At 44.3% G+C, this 15,942-nt stretch overlaps 1 protein-coding gene across 1 annotated transcript in view; it reads left to right on the forward strand.

Annotated features, from left to right (window-relative positions):
• The first annotated feature begins 257 nt into the window (after positions 1–257).
• EFNB3 (ephrin B3) overlaps positions 258–15,942 on the forward strand; it is a 65,571-nt gene continuing 49,886 nt past the window's right edge. Inside the window, exon 1 of the mRNA XM_034408131.3 lies at positions 258–1,702. Within this exon, the coding sequence (XP_034264022.1) occupies positions 1,584–1,702 (119 nt within the window). The 5' untranslated portion in view covers positions 258–1,583. The remainder of the gene's footprint in view (positions 1,703–15,942) is intronic.

Consider the following 15,942-nt stretch of genomic DNA (forward strand, 5'->3'; position numbering starts at 1 on the left):
AAAAATTGCAATTGTCTTGCAAAGGCGACGCCTCTCCTTCCATCTCCCGGATTTGTACATTCTTGCAAAGGGAGCTGCTGTCTCGTTTTTTTGTTTTATTTTTTTTCTCCTCCTTCGGGGCTGTTCCCTTCCTTCCTTCTTTCCTTCCATTTGGGCTGAAGTTCTTTCTCTCTCTTTTTTTTTCTTTTTTTTTTCTCTCTCTCTCTCTTTCCTCCCTTTTTTCCCCCCTCCTCCCCCTCCTCCTCCTCCTCTCCTCCAAAAAGAGAGTGAGAGAGAGAGGAAAAGCATCCGCGTTCCGTATCTTCTTTCATCTTCAGACTCCGGTCCTCTGTGTTGGGGGAAAACTGTCTCCTTCATTCCGCTTTTTCGCGCTCGCCAATTCTTCACTCCTCCCTTTCTCTCTGCCTCTTTCCTCCCCCCCAAAAAAGAGAGAGAGAGAGAGAGAGAAAGAGAAAGAAAGAACAAGAAGGGAGAGAGGGGCGAAGGGGAAAAAAATCCTCCCTGATTTTCTGATTCTCATATTTTATTTTATTTTTATTTTTTTCTCTCTCTCTGTCTCTGTCTCTCTCTGTGTCTGTCTGTCTCTCTCTCTTTCTCTCTGCATCATCCATCGTTGGAGTTTTCTTCGTTGCTGGGGAAGGAAGGAAAGGGGAAAAAAAACCAGGAGGAGGAGGTCGCCGAGCCCCCAAATCAGCGCTGCGGAGGGATGGAAAAATAGAGGAGGGGGGGGGCCTTGCAAATGAATTCCTCCTCCTTCTCTCTCCCCCCCCTTTTTCTTCTGTCTTACACACTTTTCCACACCTCCCTGAGGATCTGGAAGCAGAGAGGCTGAAGGAGCTGACTGGATGAAATTTCTGCTTTTCTGGATTTGATTCTTGGTTCACCTTTCTTTCTTTCTTTCTTTCCTTCCTTCCTTTCTCCCTTCCTTCCTTTTACCATCCTTTCTTTCCTTCCTCTCTTACCATCCTTTCCCCTTCCTTCCTTCCTACCTTCCTTCCTTCCTTCCTTTCTTCCTCTTCCTTCCTTTCTTTCTTTCTTTCTTTCTTTCTTTCTTTCTTTCTTTTTCTTTCCAGCAGGAAGAGAGAGGGGGGAAAAATGCCCTTCCTTTGGGCAAGTCTTTGGAAGTGGTGGAAACTTTTCGCATCAGCCCAGACACTGGTGCAAAAGAGAGGATTTAGAAAACTTTGTTGCGAGATCTAGTAGATTCTTTCCTTAAAGAAAAACAAAGAAAGAAAGCAACCCCAAAACTCTTCTCTCTCTCTCCCTCTCTCTCTTTCTTTCTTTCTCTCTCTCTTTTTTTCTGCCTCTCTTTCTCCCTCGAATAGATATATTTGGTATGCGCCCCTCTCTCTCTCTCTGTGTCTCTCTGCTTATTTTTCCCACCCTGCCTCGTCAAGGAGGGGATTCGGAATTGCCTCTTGAAAACCGGCGGGGGTGAGATTGTCCAAAAAAGAAAAACAAAGGCAAAAAGAAGAAAGAAAGGGAAGAAAAAAAAAAGAAAGAAAGAAAGGGAAGGAGAAACCGGAGGGGAGTTGGTGCCGGCCTCCCCCTGGCCGCCCCTGACTCTCATTTTTTTTGCAGTGATGGCCTTTGAAAACTCTGGAGTTGGATTTTATATGGCTTTGAATCTCTGTTTTTGGGAACTCTTGTTTGTAGACGGACTCAGCCTGGAACCTATTTATTGGAACACTTCGAACAAAAAGTAAGCCTTTTCATTTTTCTCGGGCCTGGGAAAATCCAGGTATTGTCTGGGGAAGCAGCTTCAGGTGCTGGGAAGATTTGCACCTTGGGTTGGGTTGGGGAAAAAAAATCATCATCATCATAATTTTTAAAATGGCTTTTTTTTTTTTTTTTGGTAACAAAATCTGGCGAGGTTGAGTGGCTTTTTTGCTTTGTGTTTTAATGGTATTTGGAAGCAGATGCTTTGAGCAAAGAGGAAAGCGGGAGGCCGGGAAAATATCAGCATTTGGAGATGCCCAGGGGTTTCTGTGGTGGTGGTGGGGAAAGTAGACACCCTGGTTTGATTTGGGGCAAAGTCGAAGAGGATGAAGAAAGGAGAAGTTTCTGGCCACGCGTGAAATCCTGAACTTCACTTATTTTCCCTTCCCCAAACTTTTGCCAATCTCCATTTTTTTTCACCCCCACTTCTACTTTGGGAGCAAAAAAAAAAACCGGGGTGAAAAAAAATATATTGGCATCGCCTTGGCTAAGACCTGCGGGGAAGGGGGTGTCTACAGACACAAGACAGACAGAGAAACAATTTTCTCCCTCTGTCTTCCCTCCTCTCCCCCACCCCCCAAAAAAGAAATGTGATTTCCACCACATACCACCCCCTTCCACTGCTCAGTTTGGGCATCAAATTCAGCTTGCTTGGTCAAGTTTCCTAGATTATGCCCGCGAAAGATTACTTCTTGGACCGTATCTCAAAGTTGGCTGGCGAGAGAACTCGTCATCCTAAACTGGTTTTCTTGCAAGTTTAGTCTGGAATGTCAGCACTTCTTGTTTGGGGTTTTCTTTGTCTTGTTTCCCCCCCCCCCAGTTTTGGCAATCGCAGAAGACAAAAAAAAAAAAAGGAAATTAAAATAAAACCGAGGTCTGTGAACCTTGCAATGAAGCTGTTGGATTAATTAACTTTACTGGATGTATAGTCTACTTTTAACCGCAATGTATCTGGGTGGGCATTTATGGCTATTCAAAGAGAGAGGGGAGGGGGGGGAGAGGGAGATAAAGAGAGAGAGACACACACACAAACACAAATACACACACAGAGGGCATCTCAAGGTAGGGGATTGTGTGTCTGTGTGTCTCTCTTTCTCTCTGTGTCTCTGGCTGTGCATCTTGCTGGTGCTTCCCACTTTTGCGATGGGGTGGGTCTGTCTGGATTGTAATTTTTGCATTTACCTACGGGGCGTGTGGCCGCTGCGATGGGGGGGGGAGCGGTTTTACGTGTATGTGTAAGTGTGTGTGTGTTTCTCCACCTCTCCTTGCATTCTTGCACGAATTAAAAATTGTGAAATCCGACACAATCTGGTTTGCTCGCTCGCTCTCGTTCTCTCCTTCCCTCCCTTCAAAGCAGGACTTGATCTCTGCAAAAGCCTTTGAAAAGTGGCTTGGAACCGGATTAAGTGTAACTTCTTGCCTTGGAAAGGAGTGTGTGTGTGTGTGTGATTGTGTGTCTTTGTGCAGGGGAGGGGGAGGGACGAAGCCCATGCCTTGTTCAAAGATGGGGAGTTGTGGGGGAACCAAAACAGAACTTATTTTTCTTCTCCTTCCTGATTTTTCAGACCAGTTTTCACGCCTGCCAGTCACTTTCCAACTCTGGATAATCCTGGACACTTTTGTCTTTCCCCCCAGCTCTCTCTCTCCCACACACACACACTTACACGCTCCCCCGGGAGTCCGGCCTGCTCCTCATCTGTTAACAATTGTGGCTCCAATCCCCCCCAACAACTTCTGAAACTCAAGTCTTCCCTTGCACACTTTTGAGAGAGGCAGGAGGGGAGAGGCCCAGAACTGAGTTAATTTGGGGTGATGTCATTTTTTTTTTTCTCGGGGAAGGGTCCCCCGTGGAGGGATGCGGGGGGGGGAAGCGAGAGAGAAGAATTGGGGGTCGAGGGGAAGAGGCGAGCTTTGAGAGGGGCTGCCAGAAAAACCACTCTCTTGCCCATTAGAGGGGAGAAGGAGAGAGAGAGAGAGAAAAACACTGTGATTCGTAAGTGCTACAATTTGCAGGCTGTCGCTATGCAAGGCAACGCTTCCTAGCAACAGGAATATATATATTAGAACTAATGAGCCCTATTTGCCTAAATCACGCTGTGTATTTTCCTCCCGCCTGACTTCTGATGTTTTGATTCTATTTCCCTCCTTTTAACCCTCTCCTCCAAAGGGGAAAATGTCCCCTGTTCCAGGTTTTGGGGTGTGGGGGAGGGAGGAGACCCTGCCCCGTCTTGAAAACCAGAGGAGAACAATGGGTTGAGGGCCCAGGGAGAGCCTGATGGAAGCCGAAGGGGGAAACTGGACAGAAGAGACCTGAAGGAGGGTCTCTTCTAGGATTGGGGATCCCTTCGGAGGTATCCCCACTTGATAATGGGATGCACAAGGCTCTCCCTCTTGCGTTGGGTATTGTCCCCGCGTTGGTCTTCCTCGGTGGGATCCGTAAAATGTCAACCCTTCGGTTCCGTTGGAAGAGAGAGGTGTGCTTGTTCTTCTCCTTTCCCTTGAAGGGGACTCTAGAGGAAGGGAAGGAGAAGTTGTTTCAGAAGTTGAGCAAATTGGGGTGGCCAAGTGGAAGAGCTGTACACCTTCTCTGGAGGTCCAACTCAACCGTCCTTGGTTGCTACAACAGGTGGAAGGAGAATCCAGACTCTGTTCTGCCCACGTTGGCTCGGAAAAGTTGAACCTCAGGGATGGAAGTACCTGGTTGATTCATCTTCTCCTCCTCCTCCTCCTCTCTCCAAGATGCCACGCTGGGGAAGACACATTCTGAAGACCTGCGAGTTGAGTTGGGCTCTCCGACAATGTGGCAATAGTTAGGTGGCACCTGTTATGTGTTTTGGGGTGTGTGCTGGACCAGCTGGAAGATGGACCTTGTACATTTCTTCTCCTTTCTGATCTCTCCAAGATGCCACGCTGGAGAAGACACGTTCTGAAGATCTTCCAGTTGGGTTGTGCTCTCTGACAATGTGGCAATAGTTAGGTGGCAGCTGTTATGTGTTTTGGGGTGTGTGCTGGACCAGCTGGAAGATGGACCTTGTACATTTCTTCTCCTTTCTGATCTCTCCAAGATGCCACGCTGGAGAAGACACGTTCTGAAGATCTTCCAGTTGGGTTGTGCTCTCTGACAATGTGGCAATAGTTAGGTGGCAGCTGTTATGTGTTTTGGGGTGTGGGATGGACCTGTTGGAAGATGGACCTGTTTGGGGGGATCCTGTACTTTGCTGGAGAAGTAGGACTTCAGTAGATCTATCAACATGTGCTTGGGGTGAATCCTTGAAAGCTCTCTAGAAGTTGGAAGTAAGATTTTTCCCAAACAATGATAAGACTCCCCGTACGAACTTCCTGTCCTGCCCACATAGGTTTTAATTATTCCGTTGCAAGTTCTCTCATTATTTTCCTTTGACAAGGCCGTGAATCCAGCCCGTTCTAATATGGAGATTTATTTAAATGCGATAAGTTAATGAGTCAATTAATTGGCTGACCTCCCTATCGGAAAGGGAAAACGTCTTTCCGCGCAGAAGGTGACACCAATACACGTGCCCAAGATGGTGGAAAGGGACGGGGGGGGGGGAAAGAGAAGGAATCAGTTGTGGTGATGTGGCGAAAAGCCCGTGTGCGTGTGTAAGGATGAGTGAGCTCAGTGTGATGTTGTTTCCCCTCGCATGAGTTGATGGCTCAGATATTCAGGGTGGTTGGGCTTGTTTTTCAGCACAAAAATGGGATAGTTGCCTTCATAATAAGTGGCATAAAACATCAGATTTGCCAAGGTAGATCTGGGATTTGAACAGGAATTGGAGACCGGCCCAATGCTCGAGCGGTATTCAAAAAAATGGGTGCCACAAATATTTCGCGTTAAAAAACATCGGCCACAAATATTTTCCGTTGTAAAAAGGTCTGCAGCAAAATTTCATGTTCAAAAAGTCTGCCACAAATATTTCGTGTGAAAAAAAAATCTGCCACAAATCTTTCGTGTTTAAAAAAAATCTGCCACAAATATTTCGCGTTCAAAAAAAATCTGCCACAAATCTTTCGTGTTAAAAAAATCTGCCACAAATATTTCGTGTTAAAAAAAAATCTGCCACAAATATTTCGTGTGAAAAAAAATATCTGCCACAAATATTTTGTATTTAAAAAAAGTCCACCACCAGTATTTCAGGTTTAAAGAAAAGCCTTCCACAAATATTTTGTGTTAAAAAGCCTTCCACAAATATTTCATATTAAAAGAACTCTGCCACGAATATTTCACGTTAAAAAATTCTACCACAAATACTTCGTATTAAAAAAAAAAACCCACCACAATTTTCAGGTTAAAAAAAGCCTTCCACAAATATTTCATCTTAAAAGAACTCCGCCACAAATATTTCATCTTAAAAGAACCCCGCCACAAATATTTCACATTAAACAAAATTCTACCACAAATATTTAATGTTAAAAAATTCTACCACAAATACTTCGTATTAAAAAAAAAAACCCACCACAATTTTCAGGTTAAAAAAAGCCTTCCACAAATATTTCATCTTAAAAGCCCTCCGCCACAAATATTTCACGTTAAAACAAAATTCTACCACAAATATTTCACGTTAAAAAATTCTACCACAAATATTTCGTATTAAAAAAAAAACCCAACCCACCACCATTTTCAGATTTAAAAAAGTCCGCCGCAAATATTTCGTGTTCGAAAAAGTCCGCCGCAAAGATTTTGCGTTGAAAAAAGTGCGTCACGAATAATTTCGTGTTAAAATAAATCCACCACAAATATTTAGGGTTAAAAAAAAAAAATCTGCCACAGTTTTTTTGTGACCAGAAATCTACACCCGAGCATCCTACACATCTTTCACATGTGGCGGCTTGTGAAAATACTGTCCTTTTGGAGGCTGGCGCATCCCCGTCTCTCTGGCCACGAACGCGCACGCTCTCCAAAAAAAGACTCCGAATATTCACTATCCCTCAGCCACATCTGGAAGAGCGGGGGTGTTACAGAAACAAGTGAAGATGGCAGCTCTGATTGTGCAAGGGAAGCCCCCCTCCCGTGTTTCATGTGACACGCCTGCGCCACACGCATGAAAAAGTAGGGCAGAGATTTGGCCACACAAACACGGGTGCCATTTTGAATTTTTTAAAAAAATCCACAGATGCTCTCCTGACCGGGAATCCGTCTTCTTTCTCGACTTTTCAATATTTCGATCTGGATTAATTCACGCGAGAATAACAGTTGAACTCTGAATTTGGTCTCTAATCGGGTACGGAGCGAAAGGGATATGTGTTTGTTCTGGTCGATGGTGGTTTGTTCTGGTTTACGTTGGGGGGGTCGAGGGAAGCTAGTCTGGCTTCATTCTCTTTTAACGTCTCATCTCAACATAATAAGGTGAAAAGGAGGATTTATTTGCAAAGTTTTAGCTCTGGATTCAGCACAGAGATCAGAGATTAAATCTAGATTTCTCGGTCAAAAAGAAGAGAGTTAAATCTGTCATACGTCGGGTGGTCCCGTCACATAACAATGGGTGTGAAGACCCCTTCCTCAAGCAAGAACCATGATTAAATGAACTACAGATAGTCCTCGACATACGACCGAAATGTTTGTCGCTAAGCGAGACGGTTGCTAAGCCAGTTTTGTCCCGTTTTACAACAGTTGTCAAGGCAATCGTTGCAGGTGTTAAGTTAGCCACACGGTTGTTAAGTGAATCTGGCTTCCCCGTCGACTTGTCGGACGGTCGCAAAAGGGGATCATGTGACCCTGGGACCCTGTAACTGTCATAAATATGAGTCGGTTGCCAAGCGTCCGAATTTTGGTCCTGTAACCACAGGGATGCGGCGACGGTCATAAGTGTGAAAAATGGTCATGTCGTTTTTTACAGGGCTGTTGTAACTTGAAACATCACTAAATGAACCGTTGTAAATTGAGGACTATCTGTAATAATCTGACCTAATATAGGAAATCCTCCATGTGCAAACATTCACTTAGTGACCATTCAAAGTCACAATCATCTCCTTTTGATGACCCTTGCGGGGTGGAGTCTGGCCAACTGAATGAAGCTAGCAAAGTGTTTTACTGGCCGGATGCCTTTCTTGTCGCCAGTGCGGAGTTTTGTTCAGCAGATATATTCTCATTGTGCCCAGAGAGAAATATCTGCCTCTACCTAGGATCGAACTCACAGCCTCCTGATTATGAGCCAATAGCTCCATCTCTAGGCCCTGCACCACTCATGCAAAGTCACAATGACCCTGAAAAAAAGGGTCTTCGCACTTACGACTGTCATGTGATCAAAATTGGAGCGCGTAGCAACTGGCATGTCTTTTACGACGGTTGCAGCCTCCCGGGGTCACGTGATCGCCCGTTGCGACCTCCCCGGCCAGCTTCCAACACTCCGCGTCGATGGGGGAGGAAGCCAGATTCGTTTAATGACCGCACGATTCACTTAACAACTGCAGCAATTAATCCCCAGGGCCAAAAAGGTTATAAAATCAGGCACGAGTCGCTCGAGAGCTGCAATGGCAAGTCCGGTTTCAATTGCGGTCATAAGACCAGGACCGGCTGCGTGGAAAACTTTCTAGAGTTTTCTTTATTGCTTTACCGCATAAAATTTTGGAAAACGCCGGTTGGATGGCAACGCCTGGTTTACGTCTTGTTACTCCGCTGTTTTGCAAAACTCTTGTCTGCCTGTCGCTGCTGCCCCTGTGATGTGTGACTTACAAAGCTTGCCTGCAGCACAATTTGAAACGGGGGGGGCCCTGGGTGCGTGTTAAAAATTGTGTTGCCTTCCATTGTCGTCGTCCTCTCTCTTTTGGCCCCCTCTGTTTCCAGCTGACTTTGCTGCATCTCATTTGTGGGGAGAGACCAAAAAGAGCCGGGTAAATCAGAGGTGGATCAGAGGTGAGATTCAGCTGGTTCGTACCAGTTCGGGCGAATTGGTAGCGGCGACTGCTTGGATATAATGTAATGTATTTAGCCACGTTTTCGAGGCCATCTGCAGAAGGCGTCCGCGGTGAACTGGTGGTAAGAATATGTGGAACCCACCACTGTCCTCTACTTATAACAGTTTGTTGCGTAACCATCCAAAGTCCCAACGGCACGGAAAAAAGGGACTTACCGCCGTTTTTCACACTTACGACGGTTGCAGCATCCCCGGGATCACTTGATCAAAATTCAGATGCTTGGCAACTGGTTTGTATTTATGACGGTCGCAGCGTCCCGGGTGCCGGCAGAGGAACCGGATTCACTTAACGCCTGTGTTACTGACGTTGTTACTGACTTAACAACCGCAGTGCTTACCTTGACGACAGTGGCAAAGAAAGGTCGTAAAATTGGGCAAAACTCACTTAACCGTCTCACTTAGCAACAGAAATGTTGGGGGGGTCAATTGTGGTTGTAAGTTGAGGACTACCTGTATTCATCCACACCTCTAAAATTTGGAAATTGTTCCTTTTTGGGGGGCGGGGCTCTTTCTTCTGGCCTACAGCAAATCCCTGACCCGAAAGATCAGCCAAATTTTTGACCTTGAACAAGACCTGAGCAGATTCGAGGTTGGTCTTCTGAAGATGTTTGTTCTGACCTTCTTCTTGAAGAATCAAAAATGTTCATCCATACGTTCTCCAGAAGGTCTTCTCAAGAACCTGGTGGTTTTCCAAAGATGTTTCTGGAGCCCTTAGAAGTGACCTCCTCAAAAAAAAAGTTGAGTTTGTTGTTGTGAAGTCCTGGTTGCCGCCATCATCTGGACCATGTTTGGTCTTCTGTGTGGGCACCTCCCAACTCTGTGGACACCTCCATTATCATTATGTAGATCACTGTTTCTCAAACTTGAGGACGTTAAGATGGGTGGACGTCAAAGTTGTGGGAGCTGAAGTCCACCCATCTTAACATCGCTGAGTTTGAGGTACAGTGGCCTACGTCAGGGGTCTCCAAACTTGGCAACTTTAAGTCTTGCAGTCTTCAACTTCCAGAATTCATCGTACTGGCTGAGGACTACGCAAAAACAACTTCTCAAGATGATATTCCATCTTGAAGTTTGGAGACCGCTGGTCTACACGAAAACAAGTTCTCAATGTCACGTTCCACCTTGAAGTTTGGAGACCCCTGGTCTTCATGAAAACAACTTCTCACAGTCACGTCCCACCTTGAAGTTTGGAGACCCCTGGTCTACACAAAAACAACTTCTCAAGATGATATTCCATCTTGAAGTTTGGAGACCACTGGTGTACACGAAAACAAGTTCTCAAGGTGATGTTCTACCTTGACATTTGGAGACCCCTGGTCTTCATGAAAACAACTCCTCAAGGTCATATTCCACCTTGAAGTTTGGAGACCCCTGGTCTTCATGAAAACAACTTCTCACGGTCACGTTCCACCTTGAAGTTTGGAGACCCCTGGTCTTCATGAAAACAACTTCTCAGGGTCACGTTCCACCTTGAAGCTTGGAGTCCCCTGGTCTACATGAAAGAAACTTCTCAAGGTGATGTTTTACCTTGAAGTTTGGAGACCCCTGGTCTACACAAAAACAACTTCTCAAGATGATATTCCATCTTGAACTTTGGAGACCGCTGGTCTACACAAAAACAACTTCTCAAGGTGATGTTCTACCTTGAAGCTTGAAGACCCCTGGTCTTCATGAAAATGTTCCACGTTGAAGTTTGTAGACCCCTGGTCTTCACGAAAACAACTTCTGAAGACGATGTTCCAAAAATCACCATCTGCTTTTCTGGATCCTCCCCGAAGAGCTTCCAAGAAACGGGTCCCTCACATCTGTCCTGAGCGAGCAGATGACACAGCGGCAAAGTCACAACCCGACGGTGAAGAGCAGCACACTTGCCTAGGTGCGAAAACATTTCCTTCCGCTTCTTGACGCTCACCTGTGATTCCTCGGCGAACAGATGTCGAGGTGTCGAAGGTGTTTAGTCTTTTTATCTCCTACACGGAGAATCTGTTCTTTCTTTCTTTCCCTCCCCCTTCGCTATCCAGCTCCGGCGTATGTGTGAATCCCACCTCTCGAGGGGTGTGTAACACTCCCGAGCAAACACGCATGCACAAAATTCATAGTTACACAACGTACTGTTCCTTTCCGGGAGTCGACAACGTTAGGCTAAGTAAGCGCAAAAAATAAAAATAAAATCAGGAAAACTTGCGAAATCCCCAAAATTAAATCCGTGCATTCACGCACGGAAAATAAAATATGATTAGAATGAGGGGGCGCCAATTCTGTAGGACTTGTCCCGTACTGGTCGTCCTCGGCTTACGACCGCAAAAATGAGCCCCACGTTTCTGTTGCTAAGCGAGACGGGGGTTCGGCGAGTTTTGTCCTGTTTTTACCACCTTTCGTGTCACTAAGCGAATCACTAGTCCTTAAGTGAATCCGGCTTCCCCGTGGACTTTGCTCGTGAGAAGGTCGCCAAAGGGTGATAAACCGGCGGTAACAATATTGGAAACCCACTGCTGGTCATAACTATGAGTCAGCCAAGCATCCCAATTTTGATCACTTTGATCAACAGTCGTAAGTGTGAAAAATGGTCCTAAGTCACTTTTTTTCAGCGCCGTTGTCACTTCGGTCACTAAACAAACGATCGTAAGTCGAGGACTACCTGTAAACATGACTACAAGAAGGTGGTGCCAGTTCTAGAGACTTCTCTCTACAGGTGGTCCTCGACTTATGACCGTAAGGGAGCCTCAGATATCTGTTCCTAAGCGAGACGGTTGTGAAGTGAATTTTGTTAAGCCCATTTTATGACCTTCCTTGCCATCGTTGCTCAGTGAATCTCAGCGGTTGTTAAGTGGATCATGTGGTTGTTAAGTGAATCTGGCTTCCCTGTTGACTTTGCTTTGCCGGAAGGTCGCAAAAAGGGGAATCACGTGATCCCGGGAGGCTGCGATCGTCATAAATACAAGTCAGTTGCCAATCATGTAAATTTGGATCACATGATCATGGGGGAGTCTGCAACAGTCGTAAGTGTGAAAAATGATCCTAAGTCACTTTTTTTCAGTGCTGTTGCAACTTCGGACAGTCACTAAATGAACGGTCGTAAATCAAGGACTGCCTGTATGTTTCAATCAGTGCCAATTTTCTCTGTTTCCGTTCTTTCCTCCATTCTCTTTTCTTCTTTAGTAAATATCTATCCATCTATCCATCTTCTATCATCTCTCTCTCTTATATATCATCTATCTATATCTATCTATCTATCTATCCATTCATCCATCTTCTATCATCTATCTGTCCATCCATCTATCCATCCATCTATCCATCTTCTATCATCTCTCTCTCTCTTCTATCTATCATCCATCTTCTATCATCTCTCTCTCTTCTATCTATCATCCATCTTCTATCATCTCTCTCTCTTCTATATCATCTATATCTATCTATCTATCTATCTATCCATCCATCTTCTATCGTCCATCTATCCATCTATCCATCTTCTATCATCTCTCTCTATCATCTATCTATCTTCTATCATCTCTCTCTCTTCTATATCATCTATCTATCTATCTATCTATCTATCTATCTATCTATCTATCTATCTTCTATCATCTCTCTCTCTTCTATATCATCTATCTATCTATCTATCTATCTTCTATCATCTCTCTCTCTTCTATATCATCTATCTATATCTATCTATCTATCTATCTATCTATCTATCCATCCATCTTCTATCGTCCATCTATCCATCCATCCATCTTCTATCATCTCTCTCTTTCTATATCATCTGTATCTATCTATCCATCCATCCATCTATCCATCTTCTATCATCTCTCTCTTCTATCTATCTATCTATCTATCTATCCATCCATCCATCTTCTATCATCTCTCTCTCTTTTCTATATTATCTATCTATCTATCTATCTATCTATCTATCTATCTATCTATCTATCCATCCATCTTCTATCGTCCATCTATCCATCCATCCATCTTCTATCATCTCTCTCTTTCTATATCATCTCTGTATCTATCTATCCATCCATCCATCTATCCATCTTCTATCATCTCTCTCTTCTATCTATCTATCTATCTATCTATCTATCTATCTATCCATCCATCCATCTTCTATCATCTCTCTCTTCTATCTATCTATCTATCTATTTATCCATCCATCTTCTATCATCTCTCTCTCTCTTCTATATCATCTATCTATATCTATCTATCCATCCATCCATCTATCCATCTTCTATCATCTCTCTCTTCTATCTATCTATCTATCTATTTATCCATCCATCTTCTATCATCTCTCTCTCTCTTCTATATCATCTATCTATCTATCTATCTATCCATCCATCCATCTTCTATCATCTCTCTCTTCTATCTATCTATCTATCTATCTATCTATCTATCTATCTATCCATCCATCCATCCATCTTCTATCATCTCTCTCTTTCTATATCATCTCTGTATCTATCTATCCATCCATCCATCTATCCATCTTCTATCATCTCTCTCTTCTATCTATCTATCTATCTATCTATCCATCCATCCATCTTCTATCATCTCTCTCTCTCTTCTATATCATCTCTCTCTCTCTCTCTTTTCCAAAGAGGCAGGAAAGTTCTCGCCCATTAGAAAACCCACCAATTTCAACCCACTTAACTTTGTGCCCCACGGAAGATTCTGACGGTGTGTCATTTTTCTTCGCCTTGGCTTGTGGCCAAGTCTAATTTTTCCTGATGGTGGCTTGTCTCCCCCCCCCCACTGGTACTTCATCTCCTCTGCAGGGTTTGGGTGTGACAGATCCTGCCCCCGTGGCACGCAGAGGTCAGATTGGATGATCTTTGCACTCTCCGGAAGACCTATAATTATTTCATGCTATAATCTTCCTCTCAAAGCCACGGAAAAGCCACGGGCTTCGGATGCTTTCACCGTCTCCCCCTTTGCAGGAAAACCGTCGGCTTCTAAAATTCGTCCTCCGTAGCACGATGGAAAAAGAGGGATCTTTTGCCCTGGCGTGAATTTTTTCCCCTTAAATTTGTGGAATGGAAAGAAATAGGTTTTGTTTCTTACGGTTTCCCAGTTCGCTGGGCTTTTTTCTTAGTTGAGGTCAGAGGTCAGGAGTCCCGGGTGCAGAAGGAACCCTGAACCCTCCCAAATTTGAAAGAAAGAAAGAAAGAAAGAAAGAAAGAAAGAAAGAAAGAAAGAAAGAAAGAAAGAAAGAAAGGGAAGGAAGGAAGGAAGGAAGGAAGGAAGGAAGGAAAGGAAGGAAGGAAGGAAGGAAGGAAGGAAGGAAGGAAGGAAGGAAAGAAAGAAAGAAAGAAAGAAAGAAAGAAAGAAACAAAGAAAGAAAGACAGGAGGAAAGGAAGGAAGGAAAGACAGGAAGGAAAGACAGGAAGGAAGGAAGGAAAGAAAGAAAGAAAGGAAGGAAGGAAGGAAGGAAAGAAAGAAAGAAAGACAGGAGGGAAGGAAGGAAGGAAGGAAGGAAAGACAGGAAGGAAAGACAGGAAGGAAGGAAGGAAAGAAAGAAAGAAAGAAAGAAAGACAGGAGGGAAGGAAGGAAGGAAGGAAGGAAGGAAGGAAAGAAAGAAAGAAAGAAAGAAAGAAAGAAAGAAAGAAAGAGAAGGAAGGAAAGAAAGAAAGAGAAGGAAAGAAAGAAAGAAAGAAAGAGAAAGAAGGAAGGAAGGAAAGAAAGAAAGAAAGAAAGAAAGAAAGAAAGAAAAAGAAAGAGAAGGAAGGAAGGAAGGAAGGAAGGAAGGAAGGAAGGAAGGAAGGAAAGAAAGAAAGAAATGCAGATAATAAGATAGTTCTTCTGCAGCGAGTGGAGAACAGAAAACAGGTAGTCCTCGTCTTACGACCATAACCGAGCCCCAAATTCCCACTGCTAAGCGAGACAGCAGTTAAGTGAATTCTGGGAGTTGAAGTCCACCCCGTTTATAATCCTCAAGTTTGAGAAAAACTCTGCGGGCCTATAACGTAGGAATCTCCAACTATTCCCCGAAAATAAAACTGGGTCTTATATTAATTTTTGCTCCAAAAGACGCATTAGGGCTTATTTTCCAGTTAGGTCTTATTTTTAGGGAAATACGGTACTAAATGCACCCATCTAACTGGGGCTTATTTTGCGGGTAGGGCTTATATTACGAGCATCCTGAAAAATCATGCTAGGACTTATTTTCTGGTCGGGTCTTATTTTCGGGGAAACAGGGTAGTAATCCAGATTGTGGGAGTGCGGAAGAGAGATAGCACTGCAGACTACAACTCCCATCCTCCACATCCAGTGGGGCTGCCCGGGGAAGGCGGGGGAGGGACCCTTCGAAGGTGCTGTGCAGCAACTTTCTCGGGCCGTCCGCACCGCCACAATATATGCCCCCCCCCTCGATTCTTCTCGCCAGCTCGGCGCACCGAGACAAACGTGATTAATCGATTAACATTTTAATCACAGGTTAAAATTTACCACCCGCCGAGTCTATTACAAATTGATTTTTTTTTAAAACACACACACACACACACACACACACAAACAACAAGGCTGACTTCGTCGACAGGCCTAATTTGCAAAGCAGGAAACGGATCGGAAATACGAGCGATTTACAAAGACGCAAAGACGGTTGTAATTTTTTTGTCCCCGATGCGTTAAAATGTCTCGGTGGATAAACCTGGAGAATTGGGATGCGGGAAAACTGGATCCGTTTCAGGCCCAATCTGGGGAATGCTGGGTAAATCCCGGGAAGATGTGGCGGGGGGGAGAAACCCCTTGTCCAAACTGACTTGAAAAAAGACACAAGATTGGCACAAACGCATGTCCTTTTTTTTCCGTCTGAGCTTCCTGAGTTTTGGGACAATTTTATCAGAATGAGTTGGAAGGGACCTGGGAGGTCTTCTAGTCCAACCCCCTACTCAAGCAGGAGACCCTATACCACTCTGGACAAACGTTGTCCAATCTCTTCTTGAAAACCTCCACCCACAACTTCTGGTGGCAAGCAGTTCCACTGGTTAATTGTTCTCACTGTTTGCAAGTTTCTCCTTAATTCTAAGTTGCTTCTCTCCTTGTTTAGTTTCCATCCGTTGCTTCTTGTCCTGCCTTCTGCTAATTTGGAGGACAGGTTGACTCTCTCTTCTTTGGGGTAGAAGAAGAAGAAAAGAAAGAGAAAGAAAAAGAAAGAAAAAGAGAGAGAGAGGAAGGAAGGAAGATGGGAAGGAGAAGAATAGGAAGGGAGGGAGGGAGGAGAATAAGAAAGAGAGAAAGAAAGAAAAAAAAGAGAAAAAGAAGGAAGGAAAGAAGGAAAAATGGAAAAGGAAGGAAGAAGAAAGAGAGAGAAAGGT

The sequence above is a fragment of the Pantherophis guttatus genome, chromosome 4, assembly GCF_059756535.1.
Source record: "Pantherophis guttatus breed Tessera chromosome 4, ASM5975653v1, whole genome shotgun sequence".
Lineage (NCBI taxonomy): Eukaryota > Metazoa > Chordata > Lepidosauria > Squamata > Colubridae > Pantherophis > Pantherophis guttatus.